Source organism: Aptenodytes patagonicus, chromosome 7 (assembly GCF_965638725.1).
Source record: "Aptenodytes patagonicus chromosome 7, bAptPat1.pri.cur, whole genome shotgun sequence".
In the NCBI taxonomy this organism is placed as follows: Eukaryota; Metazoa; Chordata; class Aves; order Sphenisciformes; family Spheniscidae; genus Aptenodytes; species Aptenodytes patagonicus.
In genome coordinates, this window is record NC_134955.1 from 13,494,638 (window position 1) to 13,522,601 (window position 27,964).

A 27,964-nucleotide genomic window follows, 5' to 3' on the forward strand; every position below is an offset into this window, starting at 1 on the left:
GCCCTCGTCTGGGCTGGCACACCAAGAGCCCAGCACTTTTCTTCCCATTCCAGGTGTGACTCTCTGCTGGCCGGCTGCCTCCACAGCTGTTCTGTCTTCATCCATTTCTGTCCTGCATCCTGCCTCATTACCCTCACCACACATCTCCAAATGCAATTAAGTTTATTTTCTTTGTAATCGCTGCTGCTGGACTTGGTGTTTCCCATCAGCGTAGCCAAGTCACTGGTAAAGTACCTGCCTGACTGCTGATTTGCATACCTGTGTCAGCAGGAAATTTTAAACACTTTTTATCACCCTCATCCTTCCCCCTCCTACGAAAAAACTTGTACATAGTTTCATATGTTGTGCAAAAAGCATAAATTAAAATGTATGGTAACCCGCTTCTCATTCAGCCACAGGTTTGGCCTTTATGGTGATACAGCATTTCCCAGTACCAGGCTTTGTTTGCCCTGATTCTCTGTGTGTGGATGCTTTGGTCCTGGGCTGTGGTTTCTCTGTCTAAACAATGTGGTAGTCTAAGACCTCAACTTCCTACTGCAGAAATTACATGTTTTTGTAGGTGCTTGTTTGGCTTCTTAGCAACGGTATTTGCAAGAAACAATAGAGACGGAGCGAGCTGAGCAGCTGTGCTGCTCTGATGACATTTGCCTCTGAAAGATGTTTGATTAAGATGCACTGTAAAAAGTGAGCTCATATAATAAGGGCTGATATAATGTTCATTAGTTAAACCACAGGTACAATTACCACAGCTCATTTCTAAAGGGACCTCTAGTTTTGAAATTACACCCATAAGTTTCAGTGGTAGGTTTGAATTTGTCTAAGTGAATTCAGTAAAGTTTGTGGATATCCACCTATTTTCATTTGTTCCTAGAATGGGTCTTGGGTATGAAATATGATGCAGACTTTAACACATGGTCCATTTTTTCTAAAATATTTTAAATAGCAGTAACTTCAGGATGCAACGCTTAAAAAAATCCCTAGTTGTGAATTTCTGAGACATTCATAATTCTTTTGCATTGTAGAAAAAAGAAAAAGACCTGCTTACTAACCATTTCCACTGGAATCTGCCCCGAGACATAATGCCTCAAGAGAATACTTAGCCCTAAGATTAGAGCTGCTACTCTTCTGTGCTGGGGAAATCTGAAGATCGTAGCTGCAAGTTACGTACTGCTGGTAGCAAGGCCACCATGCCAAGGCAACGGGCAGCTACATGGGGCTCTGGCCCCAGGAGGTTCGGTCAGCTAGAAGGGTGATTCCAGGGGAGACAAGACTGTATTTGCTTTTTCTCCTCTGATGCAACTTACAAAAGTTTCCCTTTGCAGGCTGTAGCTGATCAACATCTCTCAAAATCTCAGAATCAAGGATGGAACATGAACTGCAAAACTCTCAATTTACCTTGGGGAGCTTAGGTTGGCAGGAGGAGCACTGTCCTGCTTGTGGGAAGCTCAGGTTTGGTCTATAATTTGATCTGTGGTCATCTTGACTGTTGAAATTTGATTACTGCAAAATGCATTTTATTAAATTTCTATAAAGAAGATTGGCAGAAGATGCTGTACATTTATCAAGGCAGCTTTCTAACATGCATTGCTGAAGTGATGGATGTATGATCAGTTACGCATATTATTTGCTTTACTTGAAAACTATAAAATATTGAGGTGAAATTGTAAAAGCAGTCAGAAAATATTGTAATTTTTATTGCACGGTTTCAGTGCTTCTAGCAGGAAATGTACAGTGTGTGACAATTCAGCCTGGCAACAGCTTTGTAAGTAGATCAATAGAACAGATTACTTCAGTTTTTACACAAGTTGCAAGTACTATAGAGAGATAGTGGGATCATGGTTTGTAAACCTTAAACCACACTTTCCTGCACAACAATCTGCAAAGATACTCTTTTTTTGTAAAGCAGGTACGTGATTTTCAGCTGCAAGGAACTTCCTCTTCACAAGGACTAAATAAATGTTGTTTCTGAGAATGTGCATCCCACTGTTGCCTTCTAGTTTGCGCTTGAGTGATCGAGTGTTTTGTTAAGTGAAGGGGCTGTCATGAGCCATTTTGTGACTCTTCGTGTTTTCGATGTGAAACTTCAGCCAACAGAAATGGACACCCTGGATCTGTTGAGGAATTGTTTGGTGTGCAAATGGGACCTGCGGAGCAGAGACCCCAGAATGCTACCTTGCCTTCATTCCTTCTGTAAGGACTGTCTTCCGGATTTGATTCAAGGATATAGCTGTATTCCCACTGAGTACGAAGTTCTATACGAAGGTAATATTTAAGAATCTCTGGCTTGTGCTCTTTGTATTACAGTGTTATAAAAATAGATGGATTGGGAAATACTTTTGTAGCCTATTCCTTTACAGCACTGCTTTAAAAGAATAAACTAGGAGACTCAAGATTTGTATGAACAGAGGGTGGATTGGGAACAAGCCTCCTTCATTATTTTTTTCATCCAACAGCAATGTTTTGAAGAGAAGTGACACAGTCAGGCAACATTTAACATTTTCCAGAATGGGCTAAGTTTCAAGTGTAACATTATGAATATTTGATTTGCTTAGCTTAATAAGTGAATAAATGCTACAAGGTATTTTCTAGGCTACATCTTTATCCAACCTTTTGGACATGTTGGACCTTTCTATGGTACAGGTTGCGGTGGTAGTTTTATTCTTCCTTCCGTCCCCCTTCCATGCCTCCCCCCAACACCAACACAAAAACATCCGGTTCTTTGTTCCTAACAGAGGTCACAATAATTGTTATTAGAATATGTGTATTGTGGTGCACTGAAACTCTTCCTTTTATCTCATTGTAAATGTGGTTTCTCTCTGTCTGAACCCTTCTGACTGTAGGATATACTGTAACCCACCCTAACAAGCTGAGGAAACTAGTGAGGACAAGAAGCGTTTTGTGACTGTGGCTTTTGAAATCTTGAAGTTGTTTGTACAGCTTTTGGTAGTGATGTTAATAGAAAATATGTAACTTTTTTGGAATAAAACAGGACTTAGATCACAGAATACAGTCACTTTAACTGAATGAGTCTTAATTGCCATGGGGAAGCATTCCAGACTCATTACTAATTTATAAGAAGAGCAAAGGCATGTAGATTACTTGTATTTTCACAGGCTTTGAACTTTAGATGAATAAGAGGCATCATTTATTATCTCTTCCATAGCAGATTTTAGAAACATGTAGGAAGAGAAGATACCTTCCCTGAGGTGATGGTAATATGAATTGACGAGATAACATAAACGAGACAAGATCAGGTTTGAGAACAAATGGAAACAGTGTTAGGAGATCACTGTTGAAAGGCTAGCAAAACACAAAAGATAAAGGAAAAGGGAATAACTTAATGGCAAAGGAGAAAGGCTATTTATGTGTAGTGTACAGACAGAAAAAGATATAAAGGCAGGAGAAGAAGACAAAGAGAGCAAAGCAGTCATTTCAAGTAAATGTCTCCTGAAAATTTTTAATGCCCAATCATAGTGGGCTTAAAGTCTGAGGGACCTACTTTATAACAAAACGCTGTTGAAAACAACCACTCCATTACTTTTTATGTATCCTCATTTGACATCTAAGCCATTCCTCTCTCCTCCTTGTTTCTGTTTGCCAAGTGGAAAAGTGAAGTTATACCACCTGCTGATCTTGGATGAAGTGCAGCTAGAGGTTCTCATGAGTTGTTAAAATATTAGATGTTTCTTCAAGCTCCTGAGTGGATAGGGAATTATTTGTCTATAGCAAATTGGAACAAATATTAGTTTATTTCTGTATTCTTGAAGTTTCTCTGTTTACTTCCTCATTCTCTTGTAGGCAGGGAACTTCTATGGGAAAGAGCAAGATTAGAGAAAAGAAATAACGAATGGTGATGACCCAGTAAATGAAGTGAGACACCAGGTGCAGAGACTCAGTTAATAAATGAGCAAGGAGAGCAGCAAAACCAAAACATCTGTGTCTCTTATTTAAGTCCACAACTGAAACTGCAATCACCATAGGTCAGCCAGGCTAAATTTGTGAAATCTTCTGATGGCATGATGCTAAACTTTGCTTGTCTTATCTGCACCGATTGCTGAGTTATGGGCAGTACAATACGGACTCAATTTTCAGTGTTATCTTTAAGTATGATCATATATAAGTGCCAATGATAAACTCTAAATGGAAGTGCTAAACCATTTTAGCAGAGTAAACATGAAATATTGCCTGTAAGAAAAATGTGTTCCTTACTCACTATGAATTCTTTAAGCAAAATATAAGAATGGAAAAAGTGAATATATTTCTAAGTGAAGTCAATCTGACATTTGCTACAAAAGCATGCATGAATTTGTGGTTTTTGGTATGCTTTACTATAAATAGTACTGTACTAACATAAAGCTCTTTTCTAGTTTATTGATGTTGTGTTAAGATTGCTGAGAAGGTGGAGGTAATTTGATATAGGTCCTGATATTTGATGGGGGTTGATGTTGGAAACTTACTTTTATACCTGTATGTGTTTAAGATGACTCATGAATGAAAGCTCTGAGATAGCCAGAGCTCTTATGGAAAATCTGCATATACATCAGAATTTACTCAAAGCTGTGAGAACTGAGAGTTTGGAAGTAATTTGAGCGGAAAAAGAAAATTATCTTTGTGAGTTTGGCTCCTACATATGCTACTTATATGAAGGGGACTTTAAGATTCTCAGTCTTTCTTTTCTTTTTCTGCAGGCCAGTGTCACTTTTTTTATTCCCTCTCTTCATGTAACAGAATCCACATTCTTCTCCTCTGCAGATCTACATGTTGTGTGCTTCCAGTCTGTTTACTGCATGGGAAGGAATAATTTTAAAGAGAGGGACGGGGTAAGAAAAAGAGAGAGAAAATTCCCCCGTCTCCTGAGATGGAAGTCTCAGATGAGGACTTTCCTGGGCTCCTACCTGTGTGAATTGCCACTCACAATACAATGTGAAAACATACAAAAATGGTTCTTGCATGCTGCCTTGGCTTCTTGGGTCTGGCTCTTTCTCACTGGGTTCTGAATACATTCAAAACCAGATTCATCCAGGTTCCTGTGCTTATTCCTCCTTTCTGAATTGGAGGTGGGTGCCAAAATTAAATTACCCTTTATCTGCAGATCTTCCTCTCCACAGGATGTTCAATGATTTAAATTGTTTTAGTGCTTTAAATATCACCAACATACTAATTTCAAAAGTAGCTAAATGAGGACCAGTGGAGGTGCATTGTTGTGAGAAGTTCATGTTTTTGCAAGACTGTCTCAGCTCGAAGGTTGGGGGGGTTTTTCCTTAAAAAAAAAAAAAAATCACAGGTAATCACTGCTCAATAACAGTTTAGACCCCTGAGAACAAGGCAGATCAGGAAAGATGTACTGGCACACCTTGCAGGTTTCTGCTAACTGATACCAAGCCCTGGTATTATTTACATTTTGTGACTGAATTGGGTAATTTGTCTAACTTGTAAGTTACACTTTATGTTTGTAAAACGCAATTAGTAGTTGCCCAGCTTTGTAAATTGCTTTGGGAAGTGGTAGATTTAATTGTATCATGTTTTTGTATTGAACTTGTGTGTTGAGCTATTTTTTCTGAAATTCTATTTTAAAAATGTGCTTTGCCCTTTTGTTCTTCGCCAGGTTGGATAAGAAAAATCATGGAAAATGACTGCATAATTTCTGTCCACATTCTGTGCATAAGTCAAAAGCTGTCCACACTTGCGTTATGTTAGTTTTCCACATGCAAGAGAGAGTCTGAGATCCCCACTTAAATGCCAAGAAATGTAACAGGGTTATTTATTAGAGAAATGCAAACTGATCGGATAAAACTAAGAGAAAACAGACTATTAAAGAGAACAAATGTGACTTAAACTGGTGACAGATGTCTACTTGCTGCATTTTATTATTTCCAGCTGAAAATATACAGTTTTCTTTAGCTTGTAAAGTAGGTGCTATATATAACCGTGGATCCCTAATTGTGAATGCTTGTTAGTGAGGCATATCCAAAACTCAGCCAAGCGTTGGTCACACTTGCATTTAATGTGTTCAGAGATATCTTCAAGGGGGTTTATTTCCAGAAAAAGATTGAGCTCTAGGACTCCTTTGGCTCTAGGCTCATTTTCAGTATGGTGTTTCGGCATAAGAAGTATGGTGTACTGGCTTAAGGAGACTCCAGTTGTCGACACACAGTGCTTTATCTTGTACAAAGTCTGTATGTTTTAAAAAACCCAACAAACAACACATCTACAGAGTTCTTTAAACCATATTCAGGCTTACAGTGGAGTACAGTTTGGCCGCCTTGGTGTTACAGCTGTTATATCTCCAGGATCCAAATAACCTTGTTTTGATGCAATCATATAAGGCAAGTGATGCAATCTATCACATCTATTAATTCTGAAGGAGAATACCCATTTGCTTTAATTAGATCCACTTAACACCTAATACATGTTTTATTTCTAAAAAGGGAAGTAGAAAGGTAATTCTAAAGAGGGAAACTGTTCATAATGTGTATATTTAGTCATCTTAAAATGGATTTAAAGTTACTCGGCCCTTCTCACTCTGTTGTTCAGCTGCTAGATCCAAAAGGCAGGTGAAACAATGGGGTGTTTAGTTATATAAGTACGAAGATGTAGAGTGGGAGGTTGTCTTCAGAACTGTTTCCTATAACCTATAATTGGGTCTCCAAGGAAGTGTAAATTATGCCTGCAGCTTGAGCTGTAGCTAATGCTCTCTGAGAATAATTATTCTGATGGTTGTTGGAGGAAAAAGAGTGGAGGAATAGGTGCAACATGTGGACAGCAAGTATAAATGTGGTGTGTATGATAGCTCCACTGTTTGTTTCTTTATGCTAATCAATTCTCATGATAATAATAGGTTAATTATCTGCATTGATTTATTTCTGAGACAACCAGCTTGAGGGTTCTTTCTATTTAAACCTGACCAGACTGGAAGACCTTGAAACAAAACTGTGAGCTGCGGCTTTTGATGTTCAAAAAGTCTTTGTACTCAGTTTCCATACGTGGTGGAGAGGTTACAGTTTGCACTTTCAGAGATGATTCCTGCAACTTATCCACAGCTCTGTCACTTACAAATTAGCTTGCTACAATATAGGTGGAGTAAAAACTTAAGAGCACTGAGAAATTTTAGTTCGTTCTTTATTTGTGCTTCTACAAAGGAACACTCTGTATGAGGGTCACTACCTTGATGTCTGCTTACTATTCCCTGGGTCTGATGCAGTGTGGCAACTTTCATTAACAGAAATTAAAGTGCTGTGGGATGAGAGAGATCTGACCTGTGGGGAACTAGAGCTTGAACAGTACATGGCAGAATCTTCTTGTTTTCCTGAAAGCTGATTTTGGATGTGCCAGGTGTGGCGTTGGCGTGTCCAGACTGGGTATCTGTGTCTGACTACTGGATCCACTGCCTTTGAATTTCCATTTTCCCCAACCTGTTGTCTAGTTACTATTGCTTATGGGAGTGTGAGAGTGGAAATAAACATGTGGCTTGTTAAAAAGTGCTGCAGACCAATTCAGTAAAGTAAACATCTGCTGCTGAAGCTTTTCAGGGCTCAGAGATGTGTGTATATAAACAACACACACACAGATACATCTGTACGCATGTCGCTTTCTAGTGCTGGTGGCTTTTGTGGTGGTGTTCAGGTGCATTAGCCTACTATGGATGGTAGTTAAAGGAGTAGTGGAGCCCTGGAAGGATGTAGGTGTAGGACTATTCCTCCACATCCCTTATGTGATGAAACTTCATGGGAGTCTGTTCAATACAATGTGGTCTTCAGAATATCTTATATGTGGTTTATCCTGCATATAATTCTGAAATAGGGTTTTATTCTGCATGTCACAATGAAACGGGGCTTAAAGCCAACATTAGGATCCTTGCTAGCCTTTCTAAATTCATGGGCATCTCTTTAGCAGTGAAATGTGATGTCATAAATAATAATTTCAGATGATAAACAGCAGGAAGTAATGAACTTCTAAAAAATAATTTATGCAAATGTTCCTAACCTCCTTCCTACCAATATAATTTCCATACAAAAATAGAGCATGTCAACAGCGCTCTCAGCTTTTTGCTACTTCTAGAGGTTTTGATAACAATAATGGACTTCATTTGGGCACCGCAGTTGCACCATAGCTGAATTTAGGTCCTGATCTCTTAATGTGCAAGCTGTTGTTTGAATCCTGTAATTCCGTGTTGAATTGCTATTTAGATCCAGAAATTGCATCATTCTCATACGTACAAACAGTGAGTCTCTAGGGTTTCTGACTACTCTTCCCTTCACCCACAGTGCTGTAATAATGATATATTTAAATGAGCTGTCTGCAAAGTACAGGTTCTTAAAACAAATTAACAATGTTGTTTAGAGGCAGCGGTAAGGTAGGAAGGCAAGAAAAATAGGGAATGGTCTGCAAAATGTACCGTGGGAGGGAATGGCGTTGTAAGACCTGCTGCTACCTGGATCTGGAAAAGCTCTTCTCTTTCCTTCTGCACACTTGCTCCAGGTTACTCTGAGGACTGAGCGAAGACCCAGGCAAGAAGGGAAGTAGGATGCTGCTATTCATTCTCACTATGGGATTTTTATTCCACTGCTTCAGGAAAAATACCATCAAGGCAAGTTAACAGAGGCTTGAATGAATCTGAGAGGCAAGGGCAAGAAAGAAGGCAAGAGGAAAAAAAAATATGCACCTTGTAGTGGCCCAGTACACCTTTCTGCCCTGCTGATTTGTCAGCGTTTCTGGCTGAAGAAGGGGGAGCAGCCCCAGATAGTCCATGAAAGGTGTAGTGACTTCAATCTGCAGTACAGCAAAGCCTGATTACAGGGAGTGCACTGTGTGTGCAGTTCTGCTTAATAACCACCCACTCCCCGACACAAGTGACTTTGTGTGTAGCTCTCTAAGTGACTGTTTATCCAGAGGACAGGTAAGGGGCTTCTAGGAAATTGTCCTTTACTGGTGATTTGCACTCTGAGCACGAGCACAGCGTAGCACGCTCGCTTGGTATCGTTGAAGTAGCTGCTGTTTGTGGCTATTTGTAAATATGTATGTAAGGTTTGCTTAATTTCAGGGTAATTGCTTCACAAACCATTCTGTAGTGTATTTATTATGCCAAGCTATCATTAGATTCTTCTGGGAATTTATATTGAAAAAGATTGGGCATTTCCAGGGAGCACAGGTTTTTATTAAATGGAAAAGGAATGAAATAAGAAGCCCAATTAGCTGAACAAGTATGATCTCTGAAGCTACCATATTCAGGGAATCCCTCTTTTAGCAAGATGCAAATCCATCTCCTGTGCTTTTAATAAAGTCTTAAATATGGAATTCAGTATTAGGACAGGCGAGAAGGTGCTTACTGATTAGTCCTCCTGCGAGTAGACTACTTCCAATACAGTATTGCCATGGTGTCCCCATTATTTTTCCTGTTAACTGTTATGCTCTTTGTTCCGATTTTTTTATTAAGCTGAGGGCTATACATGACTTATGTTCATCTCAAGGGAGTTTTAGATTTGAAATCATTATAATTCATAGTTACTTGGATATTTAAGACACACTTTGACGTTTACACAATCAAAGCTGTACTTGATGGTCTGTGGTAGTGAGTCTAATACAAAGTTCTGACCTGTGTGTGTGCGACTCGCTCCATGTGTATCTGTGGAACAACACTGATTTCAGTAGCATAACTTGGATTTAAAACCTGGGAAAAAAATTGTCCCGTGGCATCCAGGGCAGGGCATCACTTTTAGATATCCCCTAATATTAATCAGCAGTAACATCATCTACCTCCAAAATCATGACTGTTCCGTATTTCTTAATACCACTGCATTTCTGAATATATATAAGGAGGCTTTTGTGCAGAACTGAAATCCATGCATGATACATGTTTTCTTAGGGTGAAAATTATTGAAGTTTTCTTTAAATACATTTAAAAACATTAAAAAGATGGTCTTGCCCATTGTCAAATTAATGCATTCTTTATACAGTGTATTTTATACTTCACTGGTTTGTAATAAATTAGCAGAATTTAAAGTTCACATGAATGCACCTGAGGCCATAAGCATTCCATTAAATATCATTCAATTGGTATAATTTGATTTAACATTCTGTACTAACTGAATAGTGTTGGAATGTAATAAAATAGTAACTTCAGTATTAACTTTTTTTACCTTATCTGATGTGTAGACAGAAGTTGTCCTTGCTATGGCAAAGTCCTGAGCACTGCTTTTGTTTACCAGTAAGCAGCTGTTCCCAGAAATGTTTTGTGTAAGACTGTGTGCCCACCTGTATGGCATGTAGATGGAGGAATAACTGTGAGAGTTGTGCATTTCTTACTTCAGAAAGTAACCTGTCGATAATTTCCCCTTTGGTCTATTTGTGGCATATTATGTAGTCTCAGTATGGAGGTTTTCTCTGTATTAGCCAGATCAAGAACTGGCACGGCTTGGGCAATGCTGTTATGGGAGTAAGAAACTGGTTCAAAGTCTCAAAGGGCTAGAGGCGATTCCCTGTAAAGTCAGTAGATGGTTTCCTTTTGACTGTACCGAGAATTAGAGCATGTCCCATGAGACTTATCTGAGAAGCTGCTTGCAAAGTAGGTATTTTGCTTCCCAGTTTATCAATCAAAATGTATCTGTCTTTTTATTTCTGCTGCTGTTATAACTGTGTCGCTTTGTAAGGTGCTCACAGGGAAACTTGAAAACTGTTTCACCTAGGAATTAGCACTACAATTCACTGGTGCTTGTAGTATGCACCATTTACAAGGAGTAGGAGGGCACTGTCTGTATAACACATCTTAAGTACTGCAGTGCTCCTACTGTTTTTACATTTCTCTAGAGAACCGAGCTGTTAACGGATATCTAAAAGACACACACAACCGTAATTTGGGAAAGCATGGAGAGGTTTCAGTGTGACTAACGCAAAAGCATTCTGTTGTCCTAGGGTGTAACATGGGAAGGTGATTAGCTACAAATATTGTAGGTAAATAAGAGACTTTTTCAGCTGCGCTCCTTATATTAAGGATGCAAAGTAAAGGAAGAGTTTAAAAGACTTCTACAGCTTTCTGCCATCACGGGCATCTTTACCAGGTACATTTTTAGCCTCTTTGTAACTCCTGTCACCAGAACACACAAACAAGACTCAAGTTACATGCCCAGAAGATGAGCAAGGCATTGGCAATTGCTTGTGTTGCCCTTTCCTGTGGGGTGACTTGTAGCTGAGTAGCACGGGCACCTGTGGATACCGCCTGTTCCTTCTCACGTCTACGTGAACACTCAGTGTTGTATGAAATGCACAGTTAAACAAGTGTGAGGTAGACCATAGTCTGCCACTTGGGTCACCAAATCACAGTTCTGTTGTAAATGCAACCTTGGAAAATAGTAAACAATATACTTTTGCTTTTATAACAAGATTTGGGCTAAAAAAGACCTAAACTTCATGGAAGCAGTTCTTACTAAGGTGTGCTCTTCAAAGGAGATGTAACAGAACTCAAAGTTTCTTCAAAACATTTATGAATGAAAGTGAATGTATTTAGACATCCGACTGCATAGTGCTTTTGTCAGAAGTGGTAACGTAGGAAGGGTTTGGGGTTTGTGTATCTCTGTCAACGTAAAGTGCTGCTGTTAAAATAACAGTAGGCCAGTTTTGAAAATGGGAGACATTCAGGATTAGACTTGTGCACCTGGCCAGGGACTGCAGGAGCCACGTCCCAAGGACAGGTAATACTAAGCACCTAGAAAACATGAGTCTCTTGTAACTGTAATGCAAAGAGTAATAGACATCTTAAAATTTAATTAATCTACAGGCCACTCTCCTTATTAAAAAATAATTTTAGTTAAGGAAAAGAGCACATTGAACATTGTCAGTCCAGTAGAAAGTTGTCATTGATCTTGCTTTTAAAATCTTGCTTTAAGTGAGTTTGCATCATTTAGTCACGGAAAATACTGCTGTTAGTTATAAACAGATCACTTGGCAAGGTGAGCATAGCACTGAAATTCTGTTCTCAACAGAATGGAAAAACTTATATAAAAAAAAGACTTGATAAGATAAGGTAAAAATAGACTGGCACGCTACCGCCATCTCTAAAAGACTGGATTCACATCTACAGTAGTTTACAGCAATGTGGTCAGAAACATGCACACTCCTTTAAAAAAAAAAAAGGGGGCACTAGACCTTTTAGAAAAAGGTAAGTCCTAGCCCAAGAATTCTAGGAATGAAATAGCAGAGGTGCAAAAATGGAGGTATACAGTTATGGACACCTTCCTGAACTCTTAATTCTCAGCCCAGGCAAACACTAAGATTCATCCCAGTTGCGCTCAGTAGCTAATGAAGGTGGAACCAGGTTTTGCTGCTCACGCTGCTCGCTTTGCTTTGCTTTGCTTTAGGGGTGATCACGTTTTGCCACATGTGGATTTGTTGTAATAGATGGTTTGCAATTCTGACTTTTATTTATGAAACTTTTTTTTATCCTTTACCTTTATTCTGACTTGTTGCTTCTGCTAGCAGCATGTTACTCCTCTTTCACTTCACTTGGATAGCATGCTGCACTGTAGAACTAGTATTAGGCAATGTGTGTTTTATGCTTTGATATACCTCTGGTAATGTAAAGCTGGTCTAGAAGAACTGTAGCAAGTATCAGAAAGCACAAGTAGATCTGTAACAAGGGAATACAGTTTAAAGTGCAGCTCAGTTTTTATCAAAGCTGTAAGCCCTAATGAATTCATGGGAATTTGGACATGCAGATATCATTGGTAAATACTGAAATAAGTCAACTGAACTATAGTGTATTTCTAGGGATTTTGTTGCTTTGTTTTTCTTTCCTATGTATGGAACTAGATCTAGCCACAAGTAACTTATGGCTTGAAGAATGCCTTAGTTTCCTGGAACTAAGCGTGTCCATGTGATGTAAAAAAGCCAGCAATACTGAAGTGTGGTTTATGTAATTTCCTGGTTCACGTGGTTGGTGTGCATCATTTTATTTGTGTTTTTTTGTTGTTGTTTTTTTTTTTTTTTTAAATTCAGGTATCCTTTTCTGCCCTGTGTGCAAACAGACCTGCTTTGCAAGGGAAGTAGTTGAAAATTTCTTTCTCAAGGACTTTCCCACTGGTAATTCAGCTATGGCAAAGGTAAGTGAAAACCACTAAGTTGCATGCTTTGTGAGTTGTTGAAAGACTACCAGATCAACACTGTTTGAAAACAGAGCAAACTTTGTATTGAACAACAGACTCTCTTACAGTTTGCTTATGCAGCACTGTAATTACTTCACTCCTAGAGATGGATGTACTGCCTTCATAGTACTTTTTAAGCTTTATTTGAAGAATGAGTTTGACTCTATATACTTAAAGCAGAGTCGATTAAAAATATTGATACTAGTGGCGTAGGACTGGATCTGTGACAATCAATAGATTAGGAAGATACTGAATCTCTTGGATTCCTCATTGTCCCCTTTCTGCTCGCAACACAAAGTAAACAGAAGCAGACTATTGCTGAATGGTTACACCAAGACTACCCATTAGATCCTGTGGGCAATCATCATTTTCTGATTATCCATTTTAATGATAAAAAAGGTCACATCATATTTCAGTTTCCCATTGGGGAATGGATGCAAAGGGTAATTGGAAGGCATAGGATTACTACCTTGGCCTTGTATTGACACTGTACATAGATGGATTTCACATCTGTTAAATACACGGTTAACAGGCAGGACTATTATCACAGTTTTTTAGTTGTTACTACTTTGGGTCGCGAGGAGGGACAGAGAAAGGTGCGTATTTCTGCCTCTACTGTTACAAAACAGTATTCTGTTATTTGCATGAGTAAGATTGTTTTAAGAATGTGGTAGTATTACCTGTAGCTGGGAGTTAAAACAGGTGAAAACTTGTCAAAACTATTCTGTAATCTGCTGACTGCTTTATCCAAAGTGTGATCCAAAGCAAGGGAAGAGTAACAAAGAAGCAGGGACACTGGACTTCACCTTCTGAACCAGCTCCTGGGCCTCAGTCTGTCTCTTTTGCACTTTTGATTTCTAAGAAACCGGATAGCCACATTGGATATTCAGTTTCAGGGCCTTTGGGTGGAGGGGAACACTTTTTCCATAATGTAGGACAGAAGATGTATCTTTCCACTCCTCTTAACTCCTGTAGGGGCATCAACAATTTGTAGGTCAGTTCTGTCCCAAGCAGAAGGCTTGAGACCGCTTTAAATTGTGCAAGTGACTTGCCCAGTGACATCGTTGCAAAAAAGTATAGAGGGGATGTACTTCTTCCCTGTCAGTCATTTCTGTGTTTCATTTTCTCCATTGTTAAAAAGAAAAGAACGTGTAACCTAATCCATGGAGTGTTCTGGGGAAATAAAAAAATTAACGCAAGCAAAGTGTGTTGATATTTTCAGGTGTAAGGTACTTGAAGAGTGCAACATAACTTTATCTAAAATAGGAAGAGGTCTATTCACATGCACTCTTCAAAGAGAAGAAGAAAATTCATAATATATTGCTGAATGTTTAGAATGCATTTATTATACTGGGATTTCTTAATTACCATGACTCACATCATTTACCATTCAATGAGAATTTGTGTAGAAAGGAAATCAAATGAGAATATCTAATGTCCTCAAAAGCACTAGATTTTTTTTCAAGCCTTCTTTAAAAGAAGGTTTTTCTTTTCTGTAATCCCTTAGGAGTCCTAAGAGCAGTTCAGTAAAGCAGATTTCTCACTAGAGCATAGGAGTACCCTAGAGGGACTTGCGAACCTTCCTCATAGTTTTTGGCTTGCTTCCTTTTTATTAACAGTCAAGTCAAGTATCAGTGAAGCTTGCTTACTGTCTTTTAAGCACCATCCCCCCCAAACTAAAGCCGTAGTTTCACCACCAGTGATATCAAAAGGAGAAGCACCAGCTCATCCAATTGATACACAGCTGAACTGCCATCATTTTCTTAATTTACCTGATATGTTCAAATGGGAATCTGTCAAGGCTTGTAACAAAGTGTTTGGAAGCAAGATGTTTCTCAGTGTGTGAGACAGTGAAGCATAAATGATAGAATGTGCTATATACCAGCAGAAGGAGTTTCAAAAATATGCAATTCAGAATCTCTTGCCCAAAAGCCCATTTCCACATCATAAATAATGTAACTCTGGGAACACTCTGTGCTCTGCAACTTGAAAGTAATGTTAACACAGTACAGCGACAATGTAAGTTCTAGTCAGACTGGCAGCTGAACGGTTACAGGTAAACCTGTGATTAAGCAGTTTTGCTTATTGCAGAGAAGACAGAGCATCCCTCAACTTTTGACCTGTTTCCTAAGCTGGGAACACCCTTCATGGGTACATTTTAAATTAGACACTTCTTTTTATATAACAAGCTTTGCTTTTCAGAATAAATACCCTTGCATTTTGGTTATAGAAGTTATATTAGGCTTTTTGGTTTAAATTATTACATGTACCTTTTGGAAAACGTTGCTGATAAGCAAATGGCTAAAATAGCAGAATGGCTTACAGAAATACTTCCCTGCCGAGACAATCAAACACATTTAAAACTTTGCTTCGTTGTGTTATTGTCAAGAATTGCCCAATCTGTTTGAAAAAGATTGGGAATACTTAGAAACTCTTGAACAATGAGCTGATAAGAGACCTGTTGTGAAATTCCAGCCCCACTGAAGGAAATAGTAAAATTTAAATTAATTTCGGCAGAAGAAAAATGTTTCTTCTTGTGCTGAAGTGAATCAGAACTTGACTCGCGTCTCAGAATTTAGGTGGATATAGATGTTGCACTTAGTTTTAAATCATGGCTTTAACATTAAGATGACGAGCAACGAACTGTGATTGTTCTTCCTCCAGGCTTTCTATTCCCTGAGACACTGTGAAGAGAAACTCTTCTATTAAATTCACCAGGGCTTGCATCAGGGCTTACGTGCTGAGTGCGTGCAGCTGTATCCTTCTCTTCATGTTTCCCATCAGAATAGTTGGGATGTAATCATAACTGAACTGAATTGAAGATAAGTTGATGCCCAACAGAAAGGCCACCATAGGAAGTAATTTTGCCATCTATTATTAGTTGCTTGAGTAGCCCTGAGTAGTAGCAATATTCAGGAACTATGCATAAGTACAGTAGATATATTGTAACCTTGTAGGAAATGTTTGAGTTTGATAAACTGGTGGCAAAGCTTTTATGCTTTGATGGTGGTAAAATTACATCACTTTGTTCACTCTGCCCATTAGTACCTATTTGTGGCTATGGTAAGTCAAAAACATTAATTCTAGGAGTTTTCAAACAAAGTATTTTATGCCTAGTGCAAATTCTTTTTAAAAGAAGCATCATTATAGCTATCTTGAAATAACTCTTGAGTTAATTCTGGATACCAAAGATCAAATTACCCTCTTCATTTACATGCTGCTTTATTCATTTCCCCTTCAGTGACACTTCCAGACAGCATGACCTATATAACAAAGGGCATTTCCTAAATTGTTGACTCAATAGAGATGACAGTTAATTAAGGCTTCCAGTTCTTCTCATGTTCCCGTGTCTTATGTTTCCAGTTCACATATGACATCAATATATAAATTGAGCTCATTTCTGGTCAGCTCTCTAGAGAATAGGAATTCAGTTTTTCATTAATAGTATGTGGGTGTCCCCATATTGTTTTCTAAATTGCCTTACCATTGGCATGTTTTATGTATTTTTCTATTACACTGTATCAGAATGGTTCATACAATGCTAAAGCAAATAGAGTAAGCTCTAATTTTAAACAAAGCAATGTAGATTTAGAGTAGCTCTGCTGAAGTAGCTATTATTTACGTTCATATGCATGAAAGCAGAAGTGAATTATAGCCTATAGATTTTTTTAGTTTGTTAATAAATAATTAGTAATGGACAGAAATTAATGAATGACACTGAAATGATCTGGTAAAATGCTTCTGCATAATGTTGTGATTAGAAAGGAAATGGTAATTAGGTTAAAAATCTTTTTGATGGGCTATGTTTGACTGACATTTTGCATATTTACTTGGCAACGTAGACTATCTTTTCTGAGGTAGAAAATAGCTATCTAAATATATATACATATATAAAAGTAAGATGTACACTCATTCGATGTGTTAAAGCCTTCAGTAAGTAGTACAACACTAACAGAAAGGGATTACAAAGCACACCACTCATTTTCAAAAGTAACTTTTAACCTAACCCTCCTTAACTGAAGTCAGACAAGTCTTACTTCATAGTTTCATGGCTTTTTCAGTTCACAAGAAACAAATCATTATGATTATTTCTTCTGACTTCATGTGTAACACGGACCCTAGAGTTTTGCTGAATAATTCTTGCATCATGTCATAATTATGCTTAATTACGCTTAGAGCACAGAAAGACAACCAATTTAACAGCTTCAAATCTTAATTTTATTCTGTTGCCTTTTATAACAATAACCAGACTCTTAAAATCATTTGAATTGCATTAGTCTGAGGAAGAAGAATACTAAGCTTACCAATCTGAATCATAGTCTATTAAAGATAACAGTTTGTACGGCTAATTTGTTATCCTTGTATGTAATTGCACTTTTTGTTCTTAGAGCTGCTTCACGTGTAAAGAGAAGAGACCTGCTCACAGTCTCTGTACAAGCTGCAATAAGTGGTTGTGCAGCTCATGTACAGAGGAACACGGACATGGCAAGGAAACTGGAGACTGCTTCCTGTCTGTATCCCTGAAGGGCTGCACAGGTACTGAAGATACACTTTGAAATTTTGTTTCTTCTCATATCAGTTATTCGGTTGAAAAAGGAGCAGTTGCAGGCACTGTGCCACAGATGCTATGCTCTGTGTGTGTGACTCAGAAGGATATGTATGTGTCAATGAGAGATGATGTGATTTTTCTGTAACTTTAGGGCCATTGCCACAATTAGCTTTCACAGTATTTGAAAAATTTTGAATATTTGTGTTTCACAGAGACTATCTCTTCCACATGCCTTTTCAGTCTGTGGAGTGATGGGCTAGGGTTTGGTAGGCTACAACAGCAACAGGCCTTGCCCTTTCAGTATTTCTGTCCTCTTTTGGGTAATTTCCTTCAGGAAACTACCGTAAAGCAATTCCTGTGCTTATGGACAAGGGTTGGGGGGAGAGTCCCAGACAGCAAAAGGCTGGGATCACTATAGGATGTTCCTTTTCTAAGCCTGGAGTGAAAAACATGGTTCCTGAGTGTGACCACTATATTGCCATCAGCAAGCACAAATGAAGCCCACTGGCAAATATGCCTCATCCCTATACAATGATGATCCACAGAAAGGATTATCATCTCCTATAACTGCTCATTATTTTCTTTACTTATATGCCAGAAATTTGCTGAGGAGTATGCTAACCTAAACTTACGTAAGCAATTTGTAACCTAAAATAAGTGTTTTGCAATTTTATACAATGATTTAAGCTTACACTTTGCTCACATATGAAGTTATTTATGCTAGAGAGTTTGTGCTGCACTATCATTGCAGCATAAGGAATCATAGAATCATAGAATCATTGAGGTTGGAAAAGACCTCTAAGATCATCGAGTCCAACCATCGACCCAACGCCACCATGCCCACTAAACCATGTCCCTAAGTGCCTCATCTACTCGTCTTTTAAATACCTCCAGGGATGGTGACTCCACCACTTCCCTGGGCAGCCTGTTCCAATGTTTAACCACTCTTTCAGTAAAGAAATTTTTCCTCATGTCCAATCTAAGCCTCCCCTGGCACAACTTGAGGCCATTTCCTCTCGTCCTATCGCTAGTTACTTGGGAGAAGAGACTGACACCCACCTCGCTACAACCTCCTTTCAGGTAGTTGTAGAGAGCGATGAGGTCTCCCCTCAGCCTCCTTTTCTCCAGGCTAAACAACCCCAGTTCCCTCAGCCGCTCCTCATAAGACTTGTTCTCCAGACCCCTCACCAGCCTCGTTGCCCTTCTCTGCACACGCTCCAGCACCTCAACGTCCTTCTTGTAGTGAGGGGCCCAAAACTGAACACAGTATTTGAGGTGCGGCCTTACCAGTGCTGAGTACAGGGGGATGATCACTTCCCTACTCCTGCTGGCCACACTATTTCTGATACAGGCCAGGATGCCATTGGCCTTCTTGGCTGCCTGGGCACACTGCCGGCTCATGTTCAGCCGGCTGTCGACCAACACCCCCAGGTCCTTTTCCGACAGGCAGCTTTCCAGCCACTCTTCTCCAAGCTTGTAGCTTGGAGATGAGGAAGATGAAAGACAGAACAAGGAATAAACATAGGTGTAGCCCACTGATTATACTTTTTATATTACTATTTTTTTTTGCTGTAGGATTTTGCTTGTAGAAGCCTATACTTTACGCTTGCCATAGATGGAGTTCTTTTAAGTCCTGGATATTCATACCAAAAAGAGTTTGAGGCACTTGAGACATGATATGCTGTTGCCAAATAGAGTGTAAACACCAAAAAAAAAGTCTGTAAGAATAGTAATAATAAAAACGCACAGATGACATTTAAATGTTTTCTGTGGGTCTTTTCTAGCAAATAATATAAACTGAAGTCTCCCCCAGCCCCCCCTCAAATGCCCTGATTGGATGGACAGTATGTTTTTCTTCTTGAGTTGATGGCAAGATAAGGACTGTGGTTTTGAGGCTTCAACTGTGTATAATTTCATTTCACTTTGAGTAAGATTAACAGCTCATATTGTTGACAAATAATAGTAAGAAAATATACCTGTGGTGTAGTTGTGGTTTTGTGTGTGCTGTATAAATAAAAAGATGCAAACACATAAACTAAAATGCTTTCTCATCTTTTTAGTCCTAAATTCTGTGTGCTGAAAAAAAAATGAACAAGGAGGTTGTTAGTGTATATATAGGCTAGTAAATCTAAAAAATGATTTGGGATGTAATCTGTGCTTTTAAAATTATTATTATTTATGTACATATTATTTATTTAGGACATAGATATCCCCTCAGGATATTTCATAGAAAGCAAATACTAGGATATACTGGAACTCAGGCTGATTATTTTTTTTTTTCTTTTCTGGAAATAAAGCATCCTCTGCTTTCAGATTCAGTAGCCACCTTCAGTCTGCGTATGGTGCTTCTGAGCAACAGCCACCTTCTTTGTAGGCCCTTGTAACCATTAAGAGACTCTATATCTATTGATCTTGCACCTTTGAACTGTTCTATCTTTTGCCATTTGCTTTACAAAGGCCAGACTTTCTTTTGCCAACTGAAAACTGTAAGATTCCCTGGGTCTGAAATGAAATAAAGTAGGAAAAAACCCCCACCAACTGCATTGAGTCCTGCCTATTCCTATTCATTTTGATAAACAGTTTTGTTTATCATATATACAGTTTCCTGCAACTTCCTTGAGTGGCAGAACTAAAGGAGCCTGGCTTCCCTGGGAAACCTTTCTTTCTGCTTCTTCCTTCATGATACCTGTGCTCCATGTAACACATCTGATCACCTCCTGCCACGCAGAACCTGCAGTTCTCTGTCACAGTTCCCCATCCACTTACCCTGCACATCCTCTTGCTTCCTTCCTAGGCCATCGACTGCCTGCTGCGTGAGACCCAGCTCATGCAGCTGAACGGCTGAGCTGGCTGCCAGGCAGCACCCTTAGCCTGGTGACTCCTGAGGTCATGCTGCAGACCAGTGTGCCAAATTCATTTGATTTTTGAGAACTTTACCCTTCATTCAAATTTGTATTTAGAAGTTAAGGGCGCGGGGAGGAGTAGGACTAGGCTGGGACAGAAAAATGCCATATTGTATAAGAAGAAAACAGTTTTAAAGTAGCCTGATTTCTTTTTCCTACTGACTCATCCTTTGTGAATCTGAAGTAAAGGCCCACAAAATGAATGCTACTGGTAGGGGATTCCCTGCGAGGGCTTCTTGGTATTGGAAATGCTCCACTCTTCTTTGAAACAGCTTTATTTTGTTCACCTCCATAGCATTCTGTAACATCTGGTAGCTTGGGTGGCGGGGGTTGTGCTAGTTAGATTTCATTTGAACATGCTTATTGAGAACTGGAATGGGAAGTTATGGGAGTGGTCTGTGTCAGAGTTGTTCAGCTAAAAACTGTTACTGAACTCCTACATTGAAAAACAGACCTTATTTTTTAAGCATAAAACCAGATAAATAGCACACGCTGGACATCACTTTGATTCCACACACACACCACCCCCCCCCCAATTTCCCACTAACATTTATATGTTGTATGGTTGCTCCAGTGTACTCTTATTACCTGAACCACTTCTAGAGGTACTATCAAAAATTCCAGTTCTCTTGTGAGTGCCAGACTATTACTGCTGGTTATGAATACGAAGAGATGCTGAGATGTGGTTCACAGATGGGTTAAACTGCACTACTTGCAGTTTTTCACAGACACTGATTTTTCCTGGCAGTTTTAAAAAAAAAAAAAAAAAAGGCGACCCAAAAAAACCCTGAAAACTTTCTGGATCTGTGACCACAAGATGTGAAAACGTTGAAATCTGCTTCTGGAATGAATTTGCTGAGCACTGGAAAACTAGGTACTGGGAACATGGGCCAAAGCTTTATGACAGATGAAGCAGCAGCCTTGGAGGAATAATCTCTGAAGAACAAATCTTTCACTGGAGGGCTCTGCATTAGCCCTAGGAATAAGTGAACTTTGTTAAGTTCAAAGTTCTGCAGAGCTCTCGAACTGTTTAAAGTCATAAAAACAGTACTGCTTTCTTCCTTAGTCCCAACTTTCTTAAAAGGACATTCAGTATTAGTACAGACTCTTTCCTCATTAAGTGGAAATCTGTGCTTTGGATTGAGTAGAAACAGTCCTTTTGCCAAAACTATGTTAGAAGTAAATGATCTGGTATGGACATACCAACTATTTATAGGCTGGTGCACAAACTGAATAGTTATCTTTTTGCTATACTATCCTTTTCTTTCAGTCTCTCAAGGTTGAGTATGAACCTATAAAATCAAAGTTTGAGTCATTGCTAATTATGCAAGTTGAGGGAGGATTCTATTAGCCAAGATGAGATTGCTTTTCCAAAGTTGACATCAAATGGTCAGAGGAACAGAGATTTAAAACTTTCTGTTAATTATTCAAGAGATCCACCTGAGATAAAGAAAATATAGGCTGTAGAAAATAGTGACTCAAATGATGTTAATTCAGAATTTAGGGCAACTGAACTTTCCCTGTTCTTCAAGTGAGGTTCTTTTCAAGAAGTTAACATGGATAGTTATAGTCAAGATGTCTGCTCCTAGAAAAAACAAGCTTGTGCCCTTGTTTAGCATCTGATTTGTAAGAATTCAACTTATTTTAAAACTGAAGAGTGTAGCTCTGAGCTGAGTATAAAGTAGGTTGAGAATACCATGGCTCAGTGGCAGTTCTCACTGATATGTCAATTGAATCGGGGAATTACTAGTGGCAGAGGCTGTGGGTCTGTGTTGTAATTAGATAACATTGATTTTTATCCTTAGTTTGCGTTTGAAATCTGCTTGTCTTTTAAATCTGACACAGTACTAAAAAACCCACTGATTTCTCTGGGACGATTACAATCACCCAAAGGCTAAAGAACCCTTCAGAGAGAGAAAAATGGAGAAACCATTATATAAGATTGTGACTAGGCTTCATTATACTTGGACCTTAAAGACCGCATCTCATTATAAGTTGGAGTTTAATATGGATAATTTGATCCTGAGTTTTCAGAAAAAGAACTTGCATGCTCTGCAGGTGCTGAACACTTAGAGGGGCTTTTCCAACTCATGAAAATTGAGATAGTTATTATGGGCTTTTATTTTTCTTTTAAGATATAATATCTGACCCCATAGGGAAGAAAAAGATCGTCTTAGACATCCACCTTGGTTATATATTGGTTGTACAACCTGCTTGGTTACATATCATTTGCATTGTCAGCTGCAGGTTTTAATGCAAAAGTACATATTTGCAGTACAATCAGAAAAAATTTGCTGTCGAGGTGAGTTCAGTTTGTACCTTGATAGAAAAAAATATTGGAGTAAGCTAAAAAAACCTCTGATCCAATTTCCTCTTTTAATAATGCTATCTATTAGCATTTGATTCAATAATAATATAAAACAATAAACTTTCCTGAAGAATAAAACATGATACTGTAGTAAATAATTCATAACAATGTAAACTATGTAATGCTGTTACATAAAAATATTGGCCTAATCTATCAGAAATTATCTTCTTGCACATTATGTTAAGATGGAGGGGAAAGCCAATTGAACTGGAGGAAGTACATCAACCATCTCAGAAATATTTAGAGTAGATAGCAATCTAAAAAGTAGGAACTTGGCATATTTTCTTTAGAGCATGGCATGGATTTTCTCCGTGTTTTCATTCTCTTTGTCAGCCATCAGATTTTCTTAGCCCTTCTACTTCTATATTGTGCATTTTCCAATTTGAAAATAAAGTAACTAAATTAGTATAGCTTGCTGTATGCTGTGTGTCTGTGTTATTGCAATAGTATCACTTCAGAGGCTTGATTCTATAAAGGGCTCCATTTTGCTACAGGAGGAGAGCATGGTCCCTGCCACAAGTTGGTTTTTTTTTTAATGTTTAGATAAGTAAGATAGGTTTGGTATGGGAAAATGGAAACATTTTTCTCATTTTATATGAGCAAATGATGATATATAAATAAGTAATATTTTTATTTCATTTAAAGTTTGTATCAATAAGTGTTATCTAATGATGATTGCTTTGTTTACTTTCTTGTGTGTTAGTAAAGAATAATGGGATAGTGTCTTTGTAGGAATACTTTGAGGATGCAATCATGTGTTTTTCTTGTTGTCCCCGCTTATGTCCCTATGTGCTAATAATGTTGATGGTTCTGAGGACAGAGGGTTTGAACACTGACCTGTGTAAATCTGTCACTGTACTTTAGCATTGCTTGTACTTATTGACCGTTTTGAGAAAATAATGTTTTTCACCAGTAATAATGATGGGTGGTCCTTACACTGGTTAATAAAATAAGGCTCTGGAGTCTGCATTTTTTGGGATCCAAGAAAAGAGCTTGCCCTTCCCTGCCTTAACTATTAATGTAGATGTACTTGTGAATGTCTAACTTCAGTGGAGGGGGTTTTGTTTTGCCGTGGTTTAGCGTGGTTTTTTTGCATTCTTTCATTGACAGTATTCCTTCTTTCTAACACGATTCTACCGTATCCAGGAAAGAAGACAAGAATAGATTGTACAGGAGCAACGCTTCCACTTTACATATCCACTGTCCATTCTTACTCTTCATGACATTACTTTTTAGAAAATCCTTTTAAGAACAGGTTTTAGTGCCTAATATCAATATCCCCTAGCTGCTGAAGTTTATGATGTACTGCATTTACAACAAACACAAGTTGGAAAAACAATTCCCCATGTGACTTTTTAAGAACGAAGGATTTCCTTGCTTCTGCTGTGACTTCAGGTTTATTTAATATATTAAAAAGGAGAAAAGGAGAAAAGGAGAAATGGAGGCTCAGGGGAGACCTCATCGCTCTCTACAACTACCTGAAAGGAGGTGGTAGCGAGGTGGGGGTCGGTCTCTTTTCCCAAGTAACTAGCGATAGGACGAGAGGAAATGGCCTCAAGTTGTGCCAGGGGAGGCTTAGATTGGACATGAGGAAAAATTTCTTTACTGAAAGAGTGGTTAAACATTGGAACAGGCTGCCCAGGGAAGTGGTGGAGTCCCCATCCCTGGAGGTATTTAAAAGACGAGTAGATGAAGTGCTTAGGGACACGGTTTAGTGGGCATGGTGGTGTTGGGTTGACGGTTGGACTCGATGATCTTAGAGGTCTTTTCCAACCTTAATGATTCTATGATTCTATGATTTGCTTTTCTACATTTTACAATACAGTTTTCTTGACTGGTTTGCCAGACCAGGGCATTCAAAGTTGTGAGGCAAGTGCTCAAAATCATAAGAGATATTTAAAACTCATGAGAGTTTAGAGGACAATATGAATTTGGTTTGATGACTTGTTTCTGAAGCCCTTTGATGTGCTCAGTTTGTAGGATGTATAAGGCCAGGAAAAAAATATAAACAAACCCTGCTTCATACAATCAGATGGTTCCAGGGCCTGGGTCTCTTAAAAATAACATCAAGACTTCCAAAAAAATTGTGAGAGTCTGGCAGCTCTAATAGTAATCCTTGTCAATGACACCATTGCTTTATATTCCTCAGCAACTGAAGATGAAGCAAGTGAGTTTTCGTTATTTTGTCCAGCGCACACTCGAGAGCCACTCAAGCTGTTTTGTGAGACCTGTGATACCCTTACGTGCCGCAGCTGCCTTCTGACAGAGCATAAGGAACACAGGTACCACACATTGACTGCTTAATCATAATCCTGTCTAAAACTGTAGCTAATTTAGATTTAAGACTGTTCATCTGCATTTCCTGTCCACTGAAGTTGCAGGCTAGTCCAAACTTAAAAGCCACAGCAAACTCAGTTCAGTTGTCTTATGCCCAAGCAGTGTAACACATGGGTTACTGCCCTCACAGAATCACTCACTGCTCTCAGCAGTGTGTACCTTCCCAATTGTATTGTCTGCCCAGATACTATGTATGCATGCGTATAGTTCCTCATGATTGTGCTCAAAGGCACAAGTTGAACTCAATACTTAGCATGGTTAAATACTTCTATTTGTCTTTATCAAAGACATCATGACTGTACAAGACCAGAGTTACCAACGCATAAGCATGCTGCTTGCCTGTGGAAGTGTGTGAGCCATGTAAGGAATTGTCTATACGCAGTGACACTTTTCGTGAGATGAGACTGCCTATACGAGGAGCAATAAAGTTTAGCTGTCACATAGAACACTTGTGGTAGGAACGAAGCAGGGAACCATGTCCAGACAGGTATTAAGGCAGCTGGTCCCCTAAACTTATCAACTGATAAGTTGATTACTTATCAACAGAAAAAAAACATGGTGTGAGAATTTCCCCTTCTTTCACAGTTTCAGACATCTTGATGAAGCTTTGCAAAATCAGAAAGTTATCCTGGAAAATGTCATAACTAAAGTGGAAGAGAAAAAAAATGGGATTCAGGTTTCAGCTAAACAGATTGAAGACAGGTAATTGCTATGCATTTTTTTTTTTTATGAAAGTGGGTGATCAGTAAAAATATTATTTTCACTAAATGTAGGTTAACAGAAGTAAATGCAGATGCTATATTTTTTTTTTTCTTGGAGGGTAGGAAATAATAGGAAGATTAAAAATATCAAATTCATGTTTAAGTGGTACTGACAAGTCATGGCATTGTAATACATGATTCCATAGTTCTTATAAGGCAAGTGACAGCTGACTTCAGAGTTAAGATTTTTTTGTATAATCTGTTTCCGAACTAGAATTTGAAAAGATTAGAAATAAAGACTATTTTAAAAATACCTTATTTCTTAAAGAAACCTCAAAACAAGCTGCAATTCCAGCCAAGACTAGTATAAAAATGAAAATATTTCATTATATGAACTGGATTTGGGCTACTGATTGTGTATTAGCTGTTGGATCTCTCTTCTGCATTAATAAAACCATTTCAAACACCTTGAAAGAGTACAGATCTATTTATACTACTTATACTCTAGTATAAAGTGAAAGTTTTATGGATATGGCTTCTGTGTATGTTTGTTGACAAAGAACTTAAGACTGTTCTTGGCATGATGTTTGAGAGAGTCAATCAGCATTAGCATGTCACATCCAGAGAGTAGTGGTCAATGGCTCAGTGTCCAGATGGAGATCAGTGACAAGTGGTGTCCCTCAGGGATCAGTATTGGGACCAGTACTGTTTAATATCTTCATCAATGACATAGACAGTGGGATCGAGTGCACCCTCAGCAAGTTTGCAGAGGACTCCAAGCTCAGTGGTGCGGTCAACACGCCAGAGGGACGGGATGCCATCCAGAGGGACCTGGACAAGCTGGAGAAGTGGGCCCATGTGAACCTCATGAGGTTCAACAAGGCCAAGTGCAAGGTCCTGCACCTGGGTCGGGGCAACCCCCAGTATCAAGACAGGCTGGGGGATGAAGGGATTGAGAGCAGCCCTGCCGAGAAGGACTTGGGGGTACTGGTGGATGAAAAGCTGGACATGAGCCAGCAATGTGCGCTCGCAGCCCAGAAGGTCAATCGTATCCTGGGCTGCATCAAAAGAAGCGTGGCCAGCAGGTCGAGGGAGGTGATTCTGCCCCTCTCCTCTGCTCTGGTGAGACCCCCACCTGGAGTACTGTGTCCAGATCTGGAGCCCTCAGCACAGGAAAGACACGGACCTGTTGGAGCGGGTCCAGAGGAGGGCCACAAAAATGATCAGGGGGATGGAACACCTTTCCTATGAGGACAGGATGAGAGAGTTGGGGTTGTTCAGCCTTGAGAAGAGAAGGCTTCGGGGAGACCTTATTGCAGCCTGTCAGTACTTAAAGGGGGCTTATAAGGAAGATGGGGACAGACTTTTTAGTAGGGCCTGTAGCGATATGACAAGGGGTAATGGTTTTAAACTGAAAGAGGGTAGACTCAGACTAGATAGAAGGAAGAAATATTTTACGCTGAGGGTGGTGAAACACTGGAAGAGGTTGCCCAGAGAGGTGGTGGATGCCCCATCCCTGGAAACATTCGAGGTCAGGTTGGACGGGGCTCTGAGCAACCTGCTCTAGTTGAAGATGTCCCTGCCCACGGCAGTGGGGTTGGACTAGATGACCTTTAAAGGTCCCTTCCAACCCAAACTATTCTATGATTCTATGTTTGAAGAGAAGTGTGGGAGAACTTATGGGAAATGGTACAACTTTCATTGGAGTTCTCTGTCAATAGTTAGATCAGTTCTTGTAACACGTAACTACTAAGCTCTGAATAATGACATACCAGTTGGCTCATCCAGGGATGTGTATCTCTTACCCATAGGTTGCTTGAAGTAAAACATTTATACAAAAAGGTAGAAAATCAAATAAAAATGGCCAAGATGGTTTTGATGAATGAAATCAATAAACGAACAAACATCCTTCTTGAACAACTTGAAGTAAGTAAGGCTAGTTTCTTTGATACCTTGGGAAAGTAAACTAAATT

At 39.0% G+C, this 27,964-nt stretch overlaps 1 protein-coding gene across 1 annotated transcript in view; it reads left to right on the top strand.

Moving 5' to 3' along the window:
- The first annotated feature begins 2,042 nt into the window (after nucleotides 1-2,042).
- TRIM66 (tripartite motif containing 66) overlaps nucleotides 2,043-27,964 on the top strand; it is a 56,099-nt gene continuing 30,177 nt past the window's right edge. The window contains exons 1-6 of the mRNA XM_076343376.1: nucleotides 2,043-2,262; nucleotides 12,988-13,091; nucleotides 17,522-17,669; nucleotides 25,103-25,235; nucleotides 25,876-25,992; nucleotides 27,803-27,917. Of these exons, the coding sequence (XP_076199491.1) occupies nucleotides 2,043-2,262; nucleotides 12,988-13,091; nucleotides 17,522-17,669; nucleotides 25,103-25,235; nucleotides 25,876-25,992; nucleotides 27,803-27,917 (837 nt within the window). The remainder of the gene's footprint in view (nucleotides 2,263-12,987; nucleotides 13,092-17,521; nucleotides 17,670-25,102; nucleotides 25,236-25,875; nucleotides 25,993-27,802; nucleotides 27,918-27,964) is intronic.